At 40.1% G+C, this 25,082-nt stretch overlaps 1 protein-coding gene across 2 annotated transcripts in view; it reads left to right on the top strand.

The window, feature by feature from the left end:
• KLHL1 (kelch like family member 1) overlaps window positions 1–25,082 on the top strand; it is a 408,883-nt gene that overhangs the window by 230,198 nt on the left and 153,603 nt on the right. For both annotated transcript variants that reach the window (XM_039487597.1, XM_039487589.1), the window contains one exon: window positions 21,327–21,539. In XM_039487597.1, coding sequence (XP_039343531.1) covers window positions 21,327–21,539 — 213 coding nt within the window. The remainder of the gene's footprint in view (window positions 1–21,326; window positions 21,540–25,082) is intronic.

Below are 25,082 nucleotides of genomic sequence, written 5' to 3'. Positions count from 1 at the left end.
TAAAATGTGTTTAGCAAGCAATACATAAGCCCAGTCTGCCCTAGACAAAGGAATGTATTTGCTTTCCTGACCAGACTGGTCATCAGGCTAAGACAATGAAGGTATTTTTACATAAAAGGCAAACAAAGCCCTCAACCTACTGAGCGGGGTAGATAGATTCTTAACTATCATGACTGGGGGTCGGGGAAGAGACTGCACAAATTAACAAGGCATCAGCTCCCTGGTGGTCACAGCACCCCAGGAGAGTTTCCTGGCTTTTGAAGCAGGGGGAATGAACTTGGAGAAGATATAAAGAGAGAGAAAAAGACATTTTGGCAGTCATCACTTGAGGGACTAAAGGACCCAGAGCTCTTGAAATCACAGAACTTTGGATCCTTCAAACAAAGGTGTTGAAGTCCCTGGGAACTGAGTATAGGTGACAAACCTGCTTAGGCAAAGATTGTAACTTGCTGTAAGTTTTCGTCTTAGGAGCATATTTTTACTTGTGTTTGTTTGTAACCCCATTTCTATCCTTATTCCTTCCAACTGATATCACTTAAACCCATAACTTTTTTTTTACTTTTAATTTATACCAATTCAGTGCTATGATTGAAATAGAGAGTTTGTAAAATCATGGCTAAATTAGCAAACGGCTGTTTACTGTCTCTTTAAAGAGGCAACAAACTGAATAATTTCTGTGAGTGTTCCAGGAGAGGGATGAACGCTGCAGGGGCAGGCAGACTGTTTGGGGAATATGGGAACTGGGGTCAATCTGCAAAAAGTAACTGGGTGGTGGAAGCTGGGGTGTGACCTGCATTCTTGTTGGCTGGCTGTTAATGTCAGGGCTGTGAGCCACAGTAGCATAACATTTAAGGCAGCCAGAGTTGCAGGGCAGGTGGTGACACAACCCCTTACTGGTTTGGGTTGAACATGACATAGTCATCCCTTGCCAAATGCAGTATTCATAATCATATTTGCATAATACAATATGTATATTGTATACAGCAGGGGTCGGCAACCTTTCAGAAGTGCTGTGTCGAGTCTTCATTTATTCACTCTAATTTAAGGTTTCGCATGCCAGTCATACATTTTAACTTTTTTAGAAGGTCTCTTTCTATAAGTCTATAATGTATAACTAAACTATTGTTGTATGTAAAGTAAATAAGGTTTTTAAAATGTTTAAGAAGCTTCATTTAAAATTAAATTAAAATGCAGAGCCCCCCGGACCGGTGGCCAGGACCCGGGTAGTGTGAGTGCCACTGAAAATCAGCTCGCATGCTGCCTTTGGCACTCGTGCGATAGGTTGCCTACCCCCGGTATACAGTTACTCAGAGATGAAATAAGAACTTGTTATGCAAAAATACAACTATTTAAGATTCCAAATTCAGTGCAGCACAATCTTTTTATAGGTGGAGCTGGTAGTAACGTCTATTAAAGGTGGTGCCATTAGTACTACCAATAATAAAGATTGCTCAACATTCCCCCCGGGCTTCTTATTTATAAACTTATAACTTCACCAAACTTTGACTTTTTCAGGCTGAAATTCTTCATTGTGGATGTCATTTCTGGAAATTTTCAACAAAAATGGGTGAGCCATTTCCAAGAACAAGAATAAGAACTTCTCTTTATTTCAGTTTAATTTTTTTATAAAACCTAGGAAATTACATACAAAAAATATGCTGAATGAACATTAACGTTATAAAGTCAAACATTCAAAAATTAGAAAATGCCAGAATGAAGGTTGTGTGGGCAACCTTTATTTGCCCTGTTATGCTTGTTCATTATGATACAGTCTTAATTTACCTGATTACATTCTATTTTTCCACAGGACTGCTGTCTCGTTCAATCAGCAGGACGAATCAGGGTTGTGTAGTGACATCTGCAAAATTTGCTATTTATGTCATGACCAGCCCACAAAAAATGTGTGATTTCTCTGCTATTTAAGTAAACCCCTACAAATAATTCTAAAGTTTATCATATTTGAAGTATTCTTGTACAAACACTTATGAAATTAGCTAAAGTATACTGTAATGTATACCGTGCTTGCTATGTTAGAATCTGGTCCTTGAATAGAAAATAAATCAGTGAAATGGCAGATAAATAAATTGAGTGGCACTCACATAAACATGGTTAGGGGCATGGTATAGGAGTAAATATCTGACTTAGACAGATTTTTTCTCTTATGCACTAGCACAGTGACACCAACTTCATGCACATTCTTTCTGAGAGGAAGCTGACCTATATGTCTTCCTCCTGGCACCTGCCTTGTAATCAAGTATTGACCAGTAGCACAGCAGCAGAGATGCTACTGCTCTGAGTATCTATTGGGTTTCCGGGAAACTGGGCGGGCGGAAGCCCGCCCAATGCTAAAGGATCCCCCCCAGCCTGAGGGGAGTATCTACAGGACCTCAGAAACCCACTAAATTTGGGGGACAACTAATAAAAGAACAGGGACAGGAGTGCAGTCAAAGGGTCATAAGAAGGGAGCCAGACGGGGACACCGAGCAGAGAACCCCGGACAGCGCCCACTGCTCCTCGAAGGCGTCAAGGGAGCCTGTGGACGCTGCCCAGAGGAACTCCGCCCGGATACGTGAACGGACTAAGGACCGGAAACAAGCCCCGCAGTCGCAGAAGTCTCCATTGGCCAACCACCTTTCCCTGGTCGCGTAGATGGCCAGTTTAGCCAGGGCGAGTTGGCGGCTCCTCCATGGGGCCGTGAGCATGGGCGTGTACTTGGCGCGGTTTACCACTGTCCCAGACACCTGCCCCTTCTGTGGCGTGAGGGAGACCCTGGCGCACGTTTACTTAGAGTGCGCCAGGTTGCAGCCCCTATACCGGCTCCTCACCAATATCCTGTTACGTTTCTGTTTGCACTTTTCCCCTCACCTCCTTCTCCATGCACTCCCTATCCGTGGCCCCACAAAGTCGCGGGACATCCTGGTCAACCTCCTCCTCGCCCTGGCTAAACTGGCCATACTGCTCTGAGTAAGGTGGCAGGAACCTTTCTCTTTTTCTGAGTGCTTCTGCATGAAGCCTGAAGCAACGGGAACTAGTGGTGGCTGGGGAAGCCCATGCTTCACTCCTCAGGATCTCTGAATGAGGCCAGGAAGAAATAATATTTGCAAGTTCCAACTGAGGGGTTTAGAAGTTGGGAAGATTTACCTCAATGATGCTGTTTTAGTGGCTGCTCATAAACTTGGGTGTAGGAAAAATGAGAAAGGAGAGAATACAGTTGGTGGTTTTATAAGCATCACTTTGTTCCCTGATGAAAGACCTCCCTAACACTGTGAGAGAAACATATTTACAACTTTTGTTTAAAATTTAAGAGAATTTCAGGATATACTACTTAATATACATTCTGCTCTGTCAGAAACTGGATTTTTTTAAAGAAACATCAATTTAAATATATTAAAGATGACCATCTCTTTAAATGCAGGCAACACAACTTTACAATAATGTACTAAACTAATGAACAAGTATAATCACACTGTGTAACTTGATTATTCATCTCACTCTTAAATTCTGAACATAATTAATTATGAATGGCAAAATGATCAAAACAGGCAACTAATATTAGAAAAAGTGCCAATAAAAAAGATCATTCTTTGAAATATGGATATTAAGTTTAAAGTACTCCAGTGAATGTTAGGTAGGCAAAGAAATTCATCCTGATTTCAACAGCTGGCTAAGTAATGGCTTTATACTTGCTATTGTGATTAAATATTCATCCAACAATTGCATCAGTTTGTAAGTGAACAGCATATTATTTAAGTAGTCAAGGTACTTTTTTAATAGGAAATCTTCCATGGATACATTTAAAAACATTGAGATTTTGGTTGAAAAATTGCTATCCCTGTTTTTACAAGGAAGATGGATATTTTAATTGTCATGTATGATGTAGCTATATCTTGGCAATAGCCATATACTATGCGAACAAATACATTGACCTTTGGACTGTGAATTAGTTTAGTCTAGGATATAGTTATTGCTCACAAAAAGGGAAATAGTTATCTTTTATATAATGTTTTCATAATCCTATCCTAAATTCATACAAATATTAACCAGTACATAGCATGTAACAAAGCTAAAATGATCCACTACTGTTTTATCTTATTTTTCATTCACTGAAATGTCATTTTTCTTTACTATAGCAATTGTATATATCTTAAAAATATTCACATTTTCCCTAAAAAGTAAGGTCTCCGATCAAAGAGAAACCTAGAATGAAAAAGCTGTAAGAAAGAGACTTATGGGTTTACTTAACAAATAAAGTCAAGCCACATAATTGTGCATTAGTTCACTTTATCCTCTGAATGAATAAATAAAAGTGAACCCATAAACCATTCCTTTCTTAGAAGTTCCCCCCCCCCTTCTCCATTCTCTCTGATCTTGACAGACTGGGATCTTTAAAAAACAAAAACAAAAAAATTAGGGATGTTTTACCTGAGACTGCACTGCCATATAAATCTCTTTAGCACTTTCCACTACTGTTGTTTTTCTTCAGTATTTTTTTTCTTATTGATATTGTCAAGTAAATACTTCATATTGTGTAAAGGCTTTGGGGGCTGATACTGCACAGGACTAAATAGTGTTTAAGTAGACAAATAAAGGAGTTTTATTCCATAGTAGGTTTTTAAACTGTTACAGCAGGCCTAGAAAGCAAATTTTGCATCCTCTGTTTGTTTGTCATTAATCCAAATTCTGTAGTCCTAACTCGGGGGCCAATCCTTATTCTGTTTTGAATTCACTGAAATTTTCCATTCCTTTACAAAGAGAAGGGCCCCCAGAGCTGAAGTAAATTCCAGTACAAGATCCTGTCATCTCATCCACTTTGGGAGACCTTTGATCCTGCCTATGCTTTAGTTCCTGGACTCGTTTGATTGAATCAAAATCTCAGCTTTTTAAAAAAAGGTTATTTTTCTCATATTGTTACAAAGAAAACCTTGACAATGTGAACAGAATGTAACTGATGTCTGAGTCTGCAGAGAGCCTGAAACAATAGCTTTGAGGTGTGAACTGGCTCAGGCATCAGAACAGGATGCTAACTCCAAAACCCACTTCTCTGAGGATGCCCTGCTAATACCATCCCAGCAGAGGACCTTCTGTGTTGCATGAGAAGAGTGCAGTGGGCCTTGCCTGCTTCTTCATATGCATCCTGTCCTCTGGAGTAGGTACTGTGGGATACTTTGCTGCCTGGCTCGCCTGTCTGGAGAGCAAGAAGGGGCCCCTGCTGCTAATACTGGAGGGGAAGGAGGATCATCATTCCACATTCCTAGAAGCTCATGTTTCAGGGTTTCAGCCAGCCACCAGCAGGAGTCAAGAAAGGGTTCTGCCTTGCTCCCAATGTATTCTGGGTTTCTATGTTTTGTTTTATTTTGTTTTGTTCTAAAATTCCTCTGAAGCATCAGGGATGGTCATGGCTGGAGATAGGACATTGGATGGGGAGGGCCAGTCTTCTGAGCATTCTGTCTCTCAAGTGCTTCACTGGCTGGTTCGTACTCAGATGATCAGGATCTACCTGATCACCATATGTGGGGTCAGGAAACAATTTTCCCCAGGTCATATTGGCAGTAATCTTAGGGGTTATTTTGCCTTCTTCTGCACCATGTGGGTATGGATCATTTGCCAGGATTAATGGGTATATCTCACTTAAGCATTTCCCTGCCATGTGGAGACCTTGGGCTCTGGTGAACTTAAGTCCCTCCTATTCACTCCCTGTGGCACATGACAGTCTAAGCTACTGTGCGTAGGCTGTAATACTTGGTCTAATTTTGGTGGTTGGGTTTAATGTGCAGGTGTGTGGTGGTTTTGGCAGCCTGTGATATACAAGAGGTCAAACTAGATGATCTGGTGGGCCTTTCTGGTCTTAAATTCTGACTCCATATGGGGACCAGGGCCACATGGGGTGTTGTTGTCTGTTTAGGGCCCTGGATTATGTTAATAGGGTTAGGGAGACCTATTCGGTCTATGCATGAATATGGGGACACAATCTGTTCAGTGATATTAATATAAATCTCATAACTCACAGTAATTAGCTGACTGAAGCAATTTATTTCAATCTGAGTGCTTGTGCTTTGCTAACTAATGAATGGAATTGAAGGAGAACTGTATTGTTTCAGAAAGCATTTGTGTAGATCTATGGCTCCACAAAAATGAATTGTGCACATAGTGGTGATGGATTAACATAGTCTATTGCAAAACCTCGAGTAAGCCTAAACCCGTCAGGATTTTTATTGCTCTAAGAACAATGTTTTGTGCCTGACAGCAATATAATTGTTCACAAGGTGAACTGCTGTGCACTGCTCATATTAATAAAAGAACAATCTCACCCTTCAACCCCTTTGAACAGAGTTATGAGCAAGTCAGTAAAGAGAAGTTGTTTGCAGCTGAAGTAAGAACAGCTTCCTTGGAAACAGACCCTTGTGGTGCTGTCATCACTGTCAGATGATGGGTAAGGAAATTGCTTTTCCTGACTATTCAGTCCTTCCTAAAGGTGAGGAAGAATTTAATAGATTCAGCTCTCCATTTTTCCAAAATATTTTCTTACACATTTCTTACTGCAGTCTCCATAGTTGTTCTAGCTATACCTGTGATTTTCAGGCTGCGAGCTAAGCACTGAAAGTGACTGACTGCTTTTTTTTTACATTTTTAAATAAATTAATCCAGAGTTCAGATAATATCAACACGTAATTTAATTATATGCATTTCTATTGCACAATATTGTAACTAATTGTTTCCCAGGTTGTAGCATGCCAGGCCCAAAGGCTATTATTATCTGTGTATGTGGAGATGGGTACATTGCAGACACACACTCACCTACATGCAATTTTTGTAGCCAATGTACTCTGACATTGAAATACTGGAATTAACGATCAGTGGTTAGCAGAGATATAAATTTATAGGGCCAGATCCTCAGAACCTCTTGAGGCACTAGCTGAGGCTTCCCCTAGCAGGAGGATGGCCACCTCCTCCTTGGCTTCCCCACTAAAGGAGGTCAGGGGTGGGGTAGAGAGCCAAAATGCAGTGCACTCTAGTGATTCCACCTGGCAGAGCTGTACTTTAAGGGATGTTACGTACTGCTGTTAGTTAAAGCAGCTCTGAGGCCACTCTGACATGTGCCAGGGAACAATTCAGCCCCTGGTAACTCCCAGGAGTAGGGGACATACTTCTTTCAGGCCGAACTTCCTTCATTTTGTCTATCTCTCCCCCCACCCCTCACAAAAAAAAACAAAAAAAAACCACGAACAACAACAGCAAGGCAAAAACAGCAACAGGTCAAAAATTCACTTTCTTTTCTGGAGTCTTTATGTTTGTAAAACATTGAGGGCTCAATTCTGATGTGAACACGTATGAGCAACTCCTGTTGAAATAAACAGGGTGTCAATTGGGCACATGTGAAGGGACAATTTGTCTCTAAGTAATATTGCTCTGCATATTATACTTATCTATGGGTTTGCTGCCCTTCTGAATTATTCTGGATTATCAATTTATTTGGCATTTTTAATCATTTTGCCTAGAACTAGAAGTCAGTTTTACTTGTTTTCTCTCTAACGTAATTCACCTGAGGCCATATTCTGCCAAGTACTTTTATCCACAACTTCCATTGACTTTAGAGGAAGAGACGGACAGGGTATGCTCTTGAAGTCTTTACTGTTTGATGATGAAGATGAACCATTTCTTATGTGAATGTGAGGAAGAAAGATGGTGGGAGAGGGAATTAAAATAAAAAAGAGAAAACAAAAACATCCCCAGAACTCACAGGAAGTCTATGTCTGTTGCTGCTTAGTCTAAGACAGGTGTAGGCAACCTATGGCACGGGTGCCGAAGGCGGCACACGGGCTGCTTTTCAGTGGCACTCACACTGCCCGGGTCCTGGTCACCGGTCTGGGGGGCTCTGCATTTTAATTTAATTTTGAATGAAGTTTCTTAAACATTTTAAAAACCTTATTTACTTTACATACAACAATATTTTAGTTACATATTACAGACTTATAGAAAGAGATCTTCTAAAAACATTAAAATGTATTACCAGCACGCAAAACCTTAAATTAGAATCAATAAATGAAGACTCAGCACACCACTTCTGAAAGGTTGCCGACACCTGGTCTAAGATATGCATTTTTTGTTTTTAAAGATGTTTATTTCCCTGTGTGTGTTGGGGGGATGAGAGAAGCTGAAGCATACTTAGCTGTATTTAATACATTGTTCATAAGAATGACACTGACAGTAAAACATAGAGACATTGTTGGATTTATTGCAAAATGATACATACAGTAATGAAGATGGGGGGATTTAATTGCTGTTCTCTTTTAATCATCTACTAGCCAAATGTCTTCATGGAAAAAAAAATTATTTGGGAAATAAGATCCTTTCCCTTTTAGCATGTAATAAACTGCCCCTATGTGCCCAGTAAATGCTGAGAAAGCACCAGTCTAATTAATTGGCAAATAAGGGCAGTTAATTGGCATGAAGAAATACTGTAGACTTTTATAAATATATTCAAATTGAGCAGAGGTTATATTGCTTTTATGCTACTTTTTATGCATTTTTATTTAATGTGTTTTGTTTTGCTAGCACTATCTGCTCTATAGAATCTTTCTGGAGGTTGATTAGTGTTCTTGTTTGTTACACTGGGAAAAAAAAAGACCGTAGGTTCTGTTATTTATGAGTTTATCTAGAGTCCTCATAGAAAAAATTTACTGCAACTTTTTGAGGAAGATAATTCCAAAACAGGTATTCAATAAAAACTAAGTACAACATTTACAAGTACAAATACATTGGTACAAACGCAGTATTAGGTGCATATTAATACCAGCTCAAATATGTAGAGCAGTATATTTAATTGTATTATAATAAGACTTAGCACTTCTGTTGTGCTTTAAGTCTTAGATTTTTTTTTTTTACAACTGACATGAAAACTTTAGTCTTAAAGAGACATTGTCAACTTGATATCTTAATTCCTTAAACGTAATTTCAGGCATTACACTAATGCTGAACCCTGCTACCATTCTTTTTTAATGTGCATGTGTTGGGGGAGGGGGGAAGAGATTAGGTTATTCAAAATATTTTTTCTTTTCCTTGTTTCTGTGTGAAAAAAACCCAAAAACATGCAAACAGGAAACTTACAAAGTCAGGGCCCAAACCTGCAGACACTTAGAGCTGGTCCACAAAAGGGAGTTAAGCTCAACATTGCAACATCTAATATTAGGCATCCTGCTGCTCAGAGCAGATCTATACTACTGCTTATGTTGAGATAACTTATGTCACTCAGGGATGTGAAAAAGCCTCCCCCGTGAGCGATGCAGGTTACACCAACCTCCTGCTGACATAGCACTCCTGCTGACATAGCTACTGCCTCTTGCGGAGGTGGAGTGATTATGTCGACAGGAGAGCTCTCTCCCATTGGCATAGAGTGTCTTTAGCAGATGTGCTACAGCAGCAGAGCTGAATCCATGCAGCTGTGCTGATGTAGTGATTCTAGTGTAGACTAGCCCTGAATGGCATCTACAGCCCCAGAGGTGACACATAACTCTTGATAGTGAGAGATAAAAAGGCATCTTTTAAAAAGTGGATGTCAAATCCTAGTGAGCCAAATAGAAAGGAGCATAAACACTGCCAAATTAAGTGTAAAAATGTAATAAGAAAAGCCAAAAAGAAGTCTGAATAACAGCTAGCCAAAAAATCAAAAGATAATAACAAAATGTTTGTTAAGTACATCAGAAGCAGGAAGCCTGCTAAACAACCAGTGGGGACCCTGGACAACTGAGATAAAAAAGGAGCACTTAAAGATGATAAAGTCATTGCGGAGAAACTAAATGGATTCTTTGCTTCAGTCTTCACGGCTGAGGATATTAGGAAGATTTCGAAACCTGATCACCTTTGTAGGTGACAAATCTGAGGAATTGCCACAGACTGAAGTGTCATTAGAGGAGGTTTTGGAATTAATTGATAAACTTAACAGTAACAAGTCACCTGGACCAGAAGGCATTCACCCAAGAGTTTTGAAAGAACTCAAATGTGAAGTTGCAGAACTATTAACTAGGGTTTGTAACCTGTCCTTTAAATCAGCTTCTGTGTTCAATGACTGGAAGATAGCTAATGTAACACCAATATTTAAAAAGGGCTCTAGAGGTGATCTCAGCAATTACAGACCAGTAAGTCTAACATCAGTACTGGGCAAATTAGTTGAAACAATCGTAAAGAATAAAATTGTCAGACACATAGAAGAACATAAATTGTTGGGCAAAAGTCAACATGGTTTCTGTAAAGGAAATCATGTCTTACTAATCTATTAGATTTTTTTGAAGAAGTCAACAAACATGTGGACAAGGGGGACCCAGAGGACATAGTGTACTTAGATTTCCAGAAAGCCTTTGACAAGGTCCCTCACCAAAGGCTCTTATGTAAATTAAGTTATCATGGGATAAGAGGGAGGATTCTTTGATGGATTGAGAATGGTTAAAAGACAGGGAACAAAGAGTAGGAATAAAAGGTAAATTTTCAGAATGGAGAGGGGTAGCTAGTGGTGTTCCCCAAGGGTCAGTCCTAGGACCAATCCTATTCAACTTAGTCATAAATGATCTGGAGAAAGGGGTAAACAGTGAGGTGGCAAAGTTTGCAGACAATACTAAACTGCTCAAGATAGTTAAGACCAAAGCAGACTGTGAAGAACTTCAAAAAGATCTCACAAAACTAAGTGATTGGGCAACAAAACAGCAAATGAAATGTAATATGGATAAATGTAAATAATGCACATTTGAAAAAATAACCCCAGCTATGCATACAATATGATGGAGTCATCACGGGTAGTTCTCTGAAGACATCCATGCAGTGTGCAGCAGCAGTCAAAAAAGCAAGCAGGATATTAGGAGTCATTTAAAAAGGGATAGTGAATAAGACAGAGAATATCTTATTGCCCTTATATAAAGCCATGGTACACCCACATTTGAATACTGCATACAGATGTGGTCTCCTCATATCAAAAAAGATACACTAACATTAGAAAACGTTCAGAGAAGGGCAACTAAAATGATTAGGGGTTTGGAACGGGTCCCATATGAAGAGAGATTAAAGAGGCTAGGACTTTTCAGCCTCGAAAAGAGGAGACTAAGGGTGGACATGATAGAGCAGGGATCGGCAACTTCTGGCATGCGGCTCGCCAGGGTAAGCCCCCTGGCGGGCTGGGCCAGTTTGTATACCTGCCGCGTCTGCAGGTTCGGCCGATAGTGGCTCCCACTGGCCACGGTTCGCCGTTCCAAGCCAATGGGGGCTGCGGAAGCGGCATGGGCTGAGGGATGTGCTGGCAACCACTTCCCACACTGGACCCACTGCCAGAAAGAATTCGGGTTTCTAGGTGTCCGTTTTTTGACCGGAACGCCCAGTCAAAAAGGGACGCTGGTGGCTATGGTCAGCAACCTGCTGACTGGGCCGCTAAAAGTCCGGTCAGCAGCTCAGTGGGACTTAGGCAGGCTCCTTGCCTACCCTTGCTCCACGCTGCTCCCAGAAGTGGCCATCATGTCCGGCTTGTAGGCGCAGGGACCAGGGGTCTCCGCACGCTGCCCCCACCCGAGTGCTGGCTCCACAGCTCCCCTTGTCCAGGAACTGTGGACAATGGGAGCTGAGTGGGCAGCGCAAGCAAGTGCAGGCAGCACGCAGAACCGCTTGGCTGCCCCTGCACCTAGGAGCCGGACATTCCAGCTACTTCCAGGAGCCACCTCAGGTAAGCACTGCCTGGCCAGGGCCTGCACCCCAGACCCCCTCCCGCACCCCAGCTTCCTGCCCTAGCCCTGAGCCCCCTTCTGCACTCTGAACCCCTCAATTCCAGCCCAGAGCCCCATCCTGCACTCCAAACCCCTCATCCCTGTCCCCACCCCAGAGCCTGCATCCCCAGCCAAAGCCCTCACCCCCAGCACCCCAACCTCCTGCCCCAGCCACTGAAAGTGAGTGAGGCTGTGGGAGAGTGAGTGACGGAGGGAGGGGGTGGAGTGAGCAGGGAGCAGGGCATCAGAAAAGGGTCAGTGCAGGGGTGAAGCCTCAGGGGTACGGGTGGGGCAAAGGTTTTTGGTTTTGTGCAATTAGAAAGTTGACAACACTAGAAAGATTTAGTGTCTGGCAAAGGAAAAGGGCAATAGGAAAGAGCCCTGGCAAGAAAGGGGCTCAGCAGCAGCACTACACAGCTTCTTGTTAGTCTTTCTGCACACCTCAGAGCTTCTTCCCTTAGCTAACCATTACCCCTCCTGCTCATAGCTGCAGTCTGTGTCATATGAGGAGCTGCCGCACAATTCCCATCCAGCCCACTGGGATTTCCTGCTCACTTCTATTAGCCAATCATGTCAGAAAAGGGAGGATCCAGCCTGGGGTCATGTATTCAGTGGAGGGATTTCATTCCTTCCCCACTTCTGAGTCCAACTTCAGGGACTGAAAGGGAAGGCAATGTGCCTTCATCGTCCTGCAGCTATCCCTGAGTGGTTTGATGCCTGATGCAAGACAGAGTACCATCAGGTACTGCTCTCTGTCGTGCCCTGGCTGCTCTTACCTGCAGCAGGGGCTGAAGCTGATCCCAATAGACCTGGGATAGCAAAGGATCATTGATTTTCCTCTTGGTCTCTAGTGCTGCATTCAGGGCAGAACTGAGCCCCTGGTGCACAAAATTTTAAGTGGGTTTATGATGACAGACACTTCAAATTTAGTAGAAAGAGGCAAGCCATTGAATTGGCCTCAGTCATCAATTCATTTGATTTCTAGAACATTTTTGCATGACAAAACTTTTGGACCCTCGCTTCATCTGAAGGAGAAACATTTCATAATATGACTGATAATTTTGCTTCCACAAAAAGCATAAAGAAACCATTTTACTAATATTGATCCTGTGAATTGCTTTATAACCTTACAGTACTCAGTGTGTGCACTTTTAATTGCTGGTTTGTATTAGTACAAAAATAATTAATTTCTCCCCTGCAAATTACCTAATAGACAGAAACAGAATAAGGACTTTTTCATTTTCCTTGCAAATGTGCACTAGAGCAAATCGGAAAAGAACTTGCTGGTAGTCACTGATTTAATCTTCATATAACAATCTCCCAAAATTTGGACATTGTTTCTGTGTTTACTGAATGCAGGGAGAGGGGAAACAAGGAAGAATAGTACAGCGTAGATCAAATAAGAGCATATAAAATGAAAGAAAAAGAATGAAAATGAGTGCATTGTGAAGGGGAGTAAGAGTTAGTAAGAAAGCAGGGCCATCAGTCAAATCTAACTTGATGGCCCTGTCACCCTGTTGGCCCAGCCAAATCCTAATCTATGATGAAATGTAATTCATGTTCCAGAGATTCAAGTTTATATGAATGTTGAAGAAGGAAGAAAGCTGGGGAAAATCTGATTCTGTGATGCCTTTGAAATGTATAAAGTGCCAAAGGAATGATTTATTTTAGTTTAGTTTTAATTAGCAGAGACAATATAAATTCCAACAGGAGGGATTGAAAATCTGCAGATTGAGTTTTCCTTTTCTTAATGTGAAGATAACTCACAGGACAATGTGTTACAGAGAATAGGGTTGTCTTGAGTCTCCATACCAACATCCTGAAAGAAATCCCAGAGAGGTGTGAAATGCTAGTAAACTCAGTCAGGTGCTAACTTTTGACCGTCATTGTTGAAGCCTATCATTGATTAATCCATTTTGTCCTGAGCCCGAATGTATTCATCTCTTCCTAACATTCTGTTTTTCTATAAGAACATTCTGCAGACATACACATCTTAATATATAAGTTATATGCTCTGAGATGTTCTTTTGCTTTTAGTTCTCAATGGTTCTTTTCTTTTTTTTTTTTTTTTTTTTTTCTTCTTCTTGTCTGAAATGAAAACTCCATTAGGAAACAGAACACACACATCTCATCCCAGATAGAGATAACAGCATTCATATACAATAATATCCCCCCCATCCCATCTAAGCAAGTGTGAGGAGTGGTGGGGGGACTTCTAGCACATGCTGGACTGGCTACAGCTGGAAATCCTATCATTTGACATATTTCATTGTGACTTTCATTGTGGGATTTTGTTGGCTTCCTCTAGAACTTCTTCCAGCAGCATTAAAGGCAGCTCAGCTGAATAACTATTAATATTTTTGAATGAATCTCATTTGTCTTTCTGAGTTGAAATATTCCTCCCTGCTTCTGCAAAAAACATACTAACCTTGTAAATTGTGGAGAGATGAAAGCAGTGGCAGGTGAACCTGAACGATATTGGGGCTTCCCCATAACATTCTTGAAAATTCCAAGTACAAGGTGTTTTCATTCTTTATTTTAAAGAATGTCTTTATTTCTTCTATAAGTTACTGAAAATGTTTGTAAGCACAAAAGAGGAAAGAATTTGTGTAATTTTACTGGAGCAAATATTAGTCTAGAAATCCTTCTGTTGATTTACAGCAATGAAAATAAGTGATGTCAGGGACTAATGGTCTAGTGACAGTGCAGCTGCAGCAATTCTAGTTGGGGTCAAAAGACTGCTGCCTCACCTTGCTTTTAAGACAATCCTTCCCATTAATAAAGGAGTTACAGTACACTGATGGATTTTAAAGGGAGTGAGTAGAATGATTCAGCATGAGATGGGGGCCTTGAGGAAGAGCAGGTAATGAAAAACAAACAATGAGATAAGAATGCTTGAGTTAGTTAGTTGATAGTATGTGATTATTGGATACTGCCATGCAACACCTTGGACAAAGTAGAGCATAATGTGCATTCCCTCAGAATATGAAGACTTTTGATGGCAAAAGACTGCTCCAATATGAGGATCATTTTTAGGGGGAAGATGGGGGACTATTCTTAATTAAAATTAGCGTAACAAGAAAGAGAAATCATTGCAGACTGTCTTTAAAATACATCTGTTTTTAATAATGTACTTGAGGTCTTTATATATTGCCAAGAAATAATTACCAAAACTTTAATTCATAATTGCATTTTTGGAAGTCTCCCTGTACTAGGAAAATATTATTTTTTCTCCCAGATTCTCTTTTGTGTGCCCTTTTTTCCATTTAGAATATAGCCTCTGTTTACTTTTGGATGCATAGAATGGAACACACAGAAAGAAGATATTTATACATACAGAGAATATGCAAAGGTGGAAGTAGCCATGCCAACTGTAAGAGGCCAATCAATTGAGATGAGCTATCATCAGCAGGAGAAAAAAAACCTTTGAAGTGATAATCGAGATGACCCATAGAAGGTGTGAGGAGAACTTAACATAGGGAAATAGATTCAATTAGTGTAATGACCCAACCATTCCCAGTCTCTGTTTAAACCTAAGTTAATTATATCTAATTAGCATATTCATTCAAGGTCAGCAGTTTCTCTTTGGAGTCTGTTTTTGAAGTTTTTTTGTTGCAAATTGCCACCTTCAAGTCTGTCACTGAGTGGTTAGAGAGGTTGAAGTGTTCTCCCACTGGTTTTTGAATGTTATGATTCCTGATGTCAGATTTGTGTCCATTTATTCTTTTGCGTAGAGACTGTCCGGTTTGGCCAATGTACATGGCAGAGGGGCATTGCTGGCACATGATGGCATATATCACGTTGGTAGATGTGCAGGTGAACTAGCCCCTGATGGTGTGGCTGATGTGGTTAGGTCCTATGATGGTGTAAACTGAAATAGATATGTGACAGAGAGCACACATCTTGCTTTTGCCCAGGTTGTTCCTTTAGTGTTTATGTTGTATGGGCTGTCTGTAAGCGAGGACTGGCCTGTCTCCCAAGATCTGTGAGAGTGAGGGATCATCTTTCAGGATAGGTTGTAGATCTTTGATGATGTGCTGGAGATGTTTTAGTTGGCTCTGTCAATCTGTTTTTTTTCATTTCAGCAGGTGGATATTGTAGTTTTAAGAATGCTTGATAGAGATCTTGCAGGTATTTATCTCTGTCTGAGGGACTGGAGCAAATGCGGTTGTATCTTAGAGCTTGGCTGTAGACAATGGATCGTGTGGTGTGTCCTGGATGGTGTTTATGTGACCATCGATTATTAGCACAGTAGTGTCTAGGAAATGGACCGATTGTGTGGGTTGGTCTAGGCTGAGGTTGATGTGGGATGGAAACTGTTAAAAAATGGTGGGATTCCTTCGAGGGCTCTTTTCCATGGGTCCAGATGATGAAGATGTCATTTCTACACCAAGATGTGTTATAAGTGAAATATAAATGTTAACTCTTTCATACATTTCTATTGTGATCATTTTAGAACTTGATGTATTAACATAACATATTTTTAAACATTTTACTGCAGGCTATATATTTTGAGAGGTGGCTAATGAAGAAAGGGAGAAATGTAAATCTCTGTAGAGTAGGAAGTGTGTGCAATAGAACCATGCATTAGTCCGTAATAATATGATTGCTTATGGTTAATTAGATACATTTTCATTTTAATGGCTACTTATTTTTAATTTAAATTTAATGTACAGGAATTTAATGTACAGGAATATGAGAACAGTTTCTCTGTAATGTTGTGGCTGAGTTCTCAATTACTATTTGGACATTATGTTAATTACAGTATTGATTATTTATATTATTTAAAAAAAAAAAAAAAAAAAAATTTTATATTCTGACAGAATACCTTGTCCATTTCTGGGAGAACACTTCATCCAGTTCTCTGGGATCCAAAAATAAGACAATTTGACTCCCAGATTTAATTAGTCAGGTTCCTTTATTTGTCATACAACAAAGCTAAACTGAGTTGATCAGTCTCAAGCATAGGCATGGGCATACACATATCACATTACCAGACAAAAAAAAAAAACCTTTAGGATTGTGTTGGTTATTTTGCAGAACTGATCTCAGTGCATGCAATCATCTCTGCAATCCTAAAGTATCTTGTCCATTGTTAGTAAATGGTTCTCTAGGTATTCTCCCTTTTATCTGAGCTGGTTCAGACATTGTGTCTTTTTAGCCCATTGACCCTTTACGCAGGTCCGCTCGTCCCGGGCTCCGGTGGATCTGCCGCTGGCATGCCGGCGGGAGCTCAACCGAAGCCGCGGGAAGAGGGGACCCACCGCGGGACCGGGGAAGGGCGGCGCAGCGCACCGTGCTGCTTGGGGCAGCCTGATTTCTAGAGCCGCCCCTGGCTGGAGCAGGGGGTTGAGGTGTGGGAGGGGATCAGGGGCACAGGCTCCAGGTGGCACTTACTTCAAGCAGCTTTCAGAAGCATTGGCACATCCCCCCCTCCTGCTCCTACACAGAGGTGCAGCCAGGCAGCTCAGCGCGCTGCCCCATCCTCAGGCGCCACCCCTGCAGCTCCTATTGGCCATGATTCCCAGCCAAAGGGAGCTGCAGGGGCGGCGCTTGGGGCGAGGGCAGCATGCAAAGTCCCCTGCCTGCCCCTACCAATAGAAGCCAGAGGGGGGACATACCGCTGCTTCCAGGAGCAATGTGGAGCCACAGCACGTGCGCAGGAGCGGGGCAAGCCCCTGACCCCCCCTCCCCAGCAGGAGCTTGAGGGCCATAGTTTGCCCATCCCTGATTTAGCACAGACTTTCTGTTTTCAGCCTAATGATCTTTTAGCTCCCTAATTCTATCCTCCAAGACATAAGGCCTCCCTCTATGTTCATAGTGTTCCTTTTACTGAAAATTGCTGTGTGCTGCTGAATTATACCCAGATGTGTCTGTGTGGAGTGGTGAATAATATGATTTTTCTATACCTTACCTAACTGATAGGGAAGTTGTGTAGCTTAATTAACTGATGCTTGGTAAGCCCTTTGAGAACCTCAGATGACAGATATAATAGAAATATTAATAATAATATTTGGATGAAAGTAACAAAAATCCACACTGGAACATGAATCATATGTCTTGGCCATTTACCTCACCTGCATATGACAATCTGCATGCCTTTCTAACTATCCCCAGTGGCTGGAGATGGGGTACTAGATGGGGAGAACTGAATTACCAAAGAGATTCTTTCCCAGGTGTCTGGCTGGTGGGTCTTGCCATCATGCTCAGGGTTCAACTGATCACCATATTTGGGGCTGGGAAGGAAATTTCTCCCAGGTCAGATTGGCAGAGACCCAAGAGAGTGGGGAGGGGAAAGGTTTCACCTTCCTCTGCAGCATTTTACAAGGCACTGGTGAGATTTCATCTGGAATACGGTGTGCAATTCTGGTCTGCAATGTTTAAGAAAGATTAATTCAAACTGGAACAGGTGCAGAGAAGGACTTATTAGAATGATTGCATGGGGTGATTGATGGTTTAAACTAGAGTAAATGGTGGATTATCTGTAACTTGAAGTCTTTTAAATCATGATTTGAGGACTTCAGTAGCTCAGCCAGAGGTGATGAGTCTGTTTTTAGGATGGTGTGGGGGAGGTCCTGTGTCCTGCAATGTGCAGGTGGTCAAACTAGATGATTATGATGGTCCTTTCCGGCCTTAGAGTCCATGAGTCTAACTAGTGTTTGCCTACTTCACTTGAAATCCTAGAGAAATAACAGTTACATTTCTGGTATTGCTGGATTATAAATTATTGTTATTATTTACATTACGTTGAGGGTAGGATCTTGTAATTGGTGGAACTCAACAAACCAAATATTTGTACCAGGGAATGAGTAATTGAGTAAGTGTGCAAAATACTGAATAAATAAATAAATAAATAAATATGAAAAATAAAATGAGGCTAAAAGTGTTGTTCTGAATTCAGAGTATTTTTCTAATTTGTTGTATACTAGCAAGTAAATAACTTAACTTTTTGATAAACATATTCAGTTGCAACCAAATGTTCTCCAAGGACACTCAACATTTATAAATTAATGAAGGGTTGTTCTACCACCTCTGTACAGTTAAATAATGTTAGGACATTGGGTGCATACATTATTGCAAAGTTTCATGTTGGTTCTTATTAGCAAATAGACTTACATTTTCTTCATAGTAGGGTTTAGACTAAATTTAACCAAACTGTAATTAAGATTGACTTATGAATCATTTTGGTGAGAAAATATAATTAATTTTTCCAAGTTTTATGATGTAATTAAACAAAATAAAAATAAAGCCAACTTGTGGTTAAACACCTGAAAACTTTTTCCTTAACATTTTTAAATCACTACACAGGATCTTAGCTATTAAACATAAATTTGGGAGTTAAAGACTTAAATCCCTGCAATAGCTCAAAAATTTATAGGTTCTGTAGGTACTTCATAACCTTTAGTCAGGGCAGGTTTTAAAATGTCTATGTTCTTTGTTCTAATCAGCAGTTTTTATGGCTAAATAAATAAAGCAGTTAATATGGATCATGTTCATAAACCTGTGACTCTTTATATATATGTGTGTGTATGTGAGTGTGTATGTGTATGTACACACTCACACACACACACATATATATATATATACACACACATGCACAAACAAACAGGCAGATATTTAAAAGTTTTAAATAATTAAAAACAAGGGTTTATAATGGAAAGTATTTCACAACCTCTACTACAGACATCAGCTCTACGTTATACACTCTATATGTGTGTATGGATACACTGTATATTATATATATACACACGCATATACACACAATCACTCTCTGTCTGTTTCCCTTTCTTTCCCAGGCACATTCATATACACAGTGTGTGTGTATACATACACGTTATAGAATATGTTCAATATACCTGGGGCCTCTGGCTCAAGGGTACAGTAATGGAATGCAAAGCCTTTCATCCTTTTGTCATATTTAAGTCCTTAGTGACTCAAAGTCATTACAATTTGATACCTTATATAAAATAAGTTGGTGATTTCCATTCTTAGTGGACAGTTGTCCATGTCTCCCCAAAAACAAACCATTGTAACTGGTGCTAACTTGAAACTACATTGACAGGCTGAGGCTATGTCTACTCTTGAAGCTAGGGGTGTGATTCCCCACTTGAGTACACATACTTGTGCTCACTCTTATTGAGCTAGCACACTAAAAATATTGTAACTGTGATAGCGCTGGCAGTGGTGAACAGCAACATGGACTAGCTGCCCTGTATATAAACCAACCTGGACCCTGTTGGTACATACTTACGACAGCTAGCCCTTGCTGCTGCTTTCCACTTCCCATGCTACCACAGCTACCTCGATGAAAGCTAACATAAGGAAGTCTACTCAAAACATGAATTACACTCCCAGCTCTTGGTATAAATGTAGCCCAAGAACTGAATGGTTATGGAGACAGAATTAATTCTCACCCTATTAGGTCCATACCTCTTTTCCTATTTCCTCTTAAATTCCTTGTCTGTACCTTTATCATTTCTCACCTCCTTCTCTTTTCTGCCCTGCTCCTCATCTCACTCTAGGTGTATCCAAAATCACAATCCTTTCTCACCTGAGTCACTCCCCTCTTTAAACCGTTTCACTAGCTTCCCATCCCCTTTCATATCTAGGTAAGTCTTTCACCAATGAGAAGGCCCTGTTCCTCCAGAATAACCCTCAAAATGTGTGAATATCAAGAATTTTGTAAGAAAACTTTCAGTTCTTTCCGAATGAGCAAACTCTGCCTCAGTGGAAGAATTTGGAGGAATCTCTGCTGAGGAAGCCTTGCATATGTCATCCTTCTTCCATGCCCTTTTCCTTTGAGTTTTCTTGTGAAAGGGCACCATCAAACCTTCAGGATTCAGCCAACTAAAATCATGTTCTGGTTGTTTCTTTGTCATTATAAATGTTTTTATTATGAGCCTTTTGCTTTTATTATACCTTTTTAAAAATTACTGTATACTGTTCTTGGCACTGGCTTGGCTTCCTACAGTACATTCCCACTAGAATCAAGACATAACTGCAAATCTCAGTTCCTTGCTATACCTTTTCCCTAATTTCTTCACACACTAAAACATCACCCACTCACTCACACTCATGAATATAAATAAGTAACACAATCCTGAGCTAATTAAGCTATTTCCCAAACAGACTGGGAAGAAAAAAATAGAGAAAGGTGTGATTATCTTTCTTTCTTTCTTTCTTTCTTTCTTTCTTTCTTTCTTTCTTTCTTTCTTTCTTTCAATACTTAATGTGCTCAGTTACTACAGTGATGGGGCCCATATACGTATCTAAACAGACACACACATCTTCACTAATTCTCAGATGATAATTTAATTTTCCATTTCTAGTTGTTCCCCTATTTCAGGTTGTTTATTGCACTCCAGCTTCATAATAAAGCCCTATAGTGTAACCCTCCTTTTGTATCCCGAGTATATTCACATTTGAATTACAAGTATAGCTGTTTCATCCTAACATCCTGTTTTTTCTCAAGGATCCTGTTTGGATAAGTGTGAAGGTCATTGACTAATCCTGTTATTGTTTTTGTAGCTTTAGCAGCTGAATTAATTTTCCAGTAGGACTTAATCTGAAATACTTCTCTCTACATAGGAGAACATAATGGAAGTTATTAGAAATCAAGAGTTTTTACTACTGCCGGCTGAGGAACTACATAAACTTCTTGCCAGTGATGATGTGAATGTTCCTGATGAAGAGACTATTTTCCATGCCTTAATGATGTGGGTTAAATATGACATGCCGAGGAGATGTAGTGACCTCAGTATGCTGCTTGCCTATATCAGATTACCATTGCTTCCACCACAGGTAATACATTCTTTTTTTTTTGGTTTGTTTTATAAAGTGGCATATTAATTAGTTATTACGAAAAAAGCAATTCATAACTGGTAAATGTTTTATTTATTTTTCTGATAGTTTAAAAACAAAAACAGATCAAGGCATGGAATTCAAATTTTATAGATAGTTTGCTGATAATTCCTTTGTGTTTATCATCTCTAGATGACTATTCTCCATTCAGATAGACTAGATTATCCTAAGAATGATTACTTACAAAGTAATATATTTGCTGATTTTACTAGAGACTGTGAGATTCACTGGTGGGATTCACAAGGAGGATGTAGCTGCCTAAATCTAACATTTGGGAGCCACTGGCTTTCACAAAACCCTGTTCAGCTGCTGACTAACCCTGTAGGCACCTATAGTCCCTTATAGTTTCCACAGTTAGTCTCCAAGGTGCCTACATTTCTCTTGCTAGCCACATACAAAACTGCCTACGGTCTGACTTCACTCAGGGAGTCGATGCTTGATTTACACTTATGCCTCAGCCCCAACACAGTGCACAAACTAGGCATTCCCCACCTGTCTTGCCTTCGAGGCCTAATCTGATAGGCATGCTTTGAGCAAGGTTAAACTCAAACTGAAGATGACAATGTCAGTGATGCCTTTCTCCCTCCCCTAATAACCTATACCCCGTGGTTAGAGCACTCAGCTTGTGGGAGACCTGAATTCAAATCCTCCCTCTGTCTGATATGGAGCCGGGACTTGTACTTGGGCCTCTCACCTCCCAAAAGAGTGCTCTATCCCCTGAGCTATGGGATATGCTGGAGCTGTTCCACAGTGCATAAATACTTAATCCTAACCTAAGTGTTTATGTAGAATATTATGTCACCTGAAATTCAGACAGAAGTTGGTGAATGTCTGTATTGGTGGTGTAATTTACTGGTTTGGTCTCATTTCACTGCCAAATATATGAAGTGAGCAAAGAAACTGCATATTTTAGTTATTTGTTGCCAAGTGGTTGAATTCTGAATATTTTAAACATGTGACTAGAGGATGTTTTGCTGTTTACTGGCAGCTTGGGTCAACAGCTGCAGCTAATGGTTATACCAGACATTATGCCTTGTTAGAACATTCAACATTATTTTAATTTCATGCCATCTTTCTGGGTGTATTTTACTATATTTGTCTACAAAAAAGTTTTAATTAGGTTTCAATAGAATAAAATACAGAGTATTACTGCCACAAAGCAGCCCTAGGGAATAGGGAAGGAGACACAGTTTTTGGATATAGTGTCTAGAGAGTTTTTGGAACATGTTGGGGTAATCTATGTTGCTTGAAACTATAATATGTACTATACCTTTAAATTTCTGATCATCTACAGAGATAAAAGCTTTTCTGTTCTCAGAGTTGCTCAGAGGGAAGACCTGTATTTTGATGGTGGTTGTTGGTTTATTAAAATGTAAATGCATTTTTTAGACTGAATGTATGTTTTTCCCTCTGTGAATAATGTAATATCAAGGCCTTTTTAAAATCCAGTATGTGTTGTATCTCATTTTTTCAAGACTGAAGTATAAATTTGTAGCTGAGTGATTTTAGTAAATTAGGTGTTAGGTTTTGTAGAAAGTAAAACAGGGTCAGTTGAACCTAATGAGTGTAAAATAAGAATATACACAACAGTTTAAAACTACTTTTCTATTTACAACTGTTTGGTGTTTAAAGGGAAACTCTCATGTCAAATTTGCCTCCAAATGTAAGGGGAAAAAATGAAAAAACTTTCATAAAAGCCAATAGAAATGTATAAACTTCAATAGAATTGTTTTTTTTTAATTACTGTAGTGTTTGCATAGCAATCCAGTCAGTGCAACCTTATGTCATTATATGAGAACTCAGAAGTTAAATTGATTGGAAAAGGTGAGAAATTAAATAGTATATTTCAATTATCTGAGCAGAGAAGAATACAAAAAGGAAACAATTGGCATAATTAGTGAAAAGTAAGTTAGATTTTTTTTTCCAAATTCTATTTTGAAATCTAATGTCACAGTGATGGAATATTAAAGCAATTCAGTTTATGAGTTGAAAGATGTTTTGTCAGCTGTGCAAATTACCTCAGAGATCTAAAAGTGAATTTACAGATTATTATGGTTTGCACCTCATCACTAGAGCTGAGCAAAAATCAGAATTTTCTTCCTGTGGGAAATTCCAGTATTTCAACATTTGTTTTCATCTCACATCAGGACAAAAAGGTGAAATATCAATGCTTTTCACAGAATGAAACGTTCAGAATAATTTTGATTTGGAAATGTTGAAACTTTTTGTTTGAAGTCAATTTGACATTAACCTACATTGGCCTAAGGTGCTGTGGTGCCGCAGAGAAATTCTAGTTTGGGTGCCTTATCCCCTCATTCTTCCTTAAGAGCCTGGCTACTTGGTCACAATACATCTCCCATAATGCACTACATGATTCAGTCAGAGAGGAGGCAGCACTTCATGGGAAATGTATTCCAGTCAAGGAGCATGGTCCATAGGAAAGAATTAGAGCATGAGACACCTGAACTAGAACTCCCACTAGGCACTCTAGCACCATAGGCAAAAACAAATTATTTTGGTTGAGTTCAACAAACTGAAATGTTTAGACTTGGGAGAAACCAACCTGAAATGGAAAATCAAAGGAGTTTGGCAAAATTGATTTTTTTTCTGCAGAAATTGCACTTTTCATCAAAAAATCATTTTGACAGAATATTCCCAACTGGCTGTACTCATCACCAGTAATAAACAGCTTTAACTTACCATTGCTGTTGACGATGCATTGGCCAAAAAAGGATCCATCTCACAGTCTCTAGTAAAATCAGCAAAGATATAACTTAGAATATATTTAACTCTCCTAATGTTTTGAGGTCTCTCTGACCCCAACCCACACTTAAATCTTAATAGAAATGTTCATGCCAAGCCTGTTTATACTAAGAACATAAGAATGGCCCTACTGGGTCAGACCAAAGGTCCATCTAGCCCAGTATCCTGTCTACCAAAAGTGGCCAATGCCAGGTGCCCCAGAGGGAGTGAACCTAACAGGTAACAATCAAGTGATCTCTCTCCTGCCATCCATCTCCACCCTCTGACAAATAGAGGCTAGGGACACCATTCTTATCTTGTGGCAGCTTACTTTGCGTAAGAGCTTTTGGTGATGCATTAAGTATCTTCAAACTAGGTATGTCCATCTTTCTGCATTGGTTTTATCATCCTACCTGTTCTGGTTTTTTGGTAGCAAAAAAAGTAACTAAAAAGGTAATGGGGTCAGTTTGACTAACGTTGTGGGATCAGTGGGGAAAATGAAAGTACTACATTTCCAAGGTCTTTGAGGGTCTCTTGGAACCCAAACATTTACAAAAATGTAAATAAAACACGAGGCAAAGGGAATGATGCAGCTGAGGCAGCAGCTCCTAGTTCTAAACCAGTGGGCCCCAAACTGTGGGGGTGGGCTCCCCCTAGGAGAGAGCAGAGGAACATTCAGGGGGCACGTGGCAGGGCTCAGGCCAAGCCCACACAGGGGAGAGAGAAGGGCGCACCACCCAA

The sequence above is a fragment of the Mauremys reevesii genome, linkage group 1 (assembly GCF_016161935.1).
Source record: "Mauremys reevesii isolate NIE-2019 linkage group 1, ASM1616193v1, whole genome shotgun sequence".
Classification (NCBI taxonomy): domain Eukaryota; kingdom Metazoa; phylum Chordata; order Testudines; family Geoemydidae; genus Mauremys; species Mauremys reevesii.
Note: the sequence above shows the minus strand (reverse complement) of the source record. Positions and strands in the feature narration are given on the sequence as shown.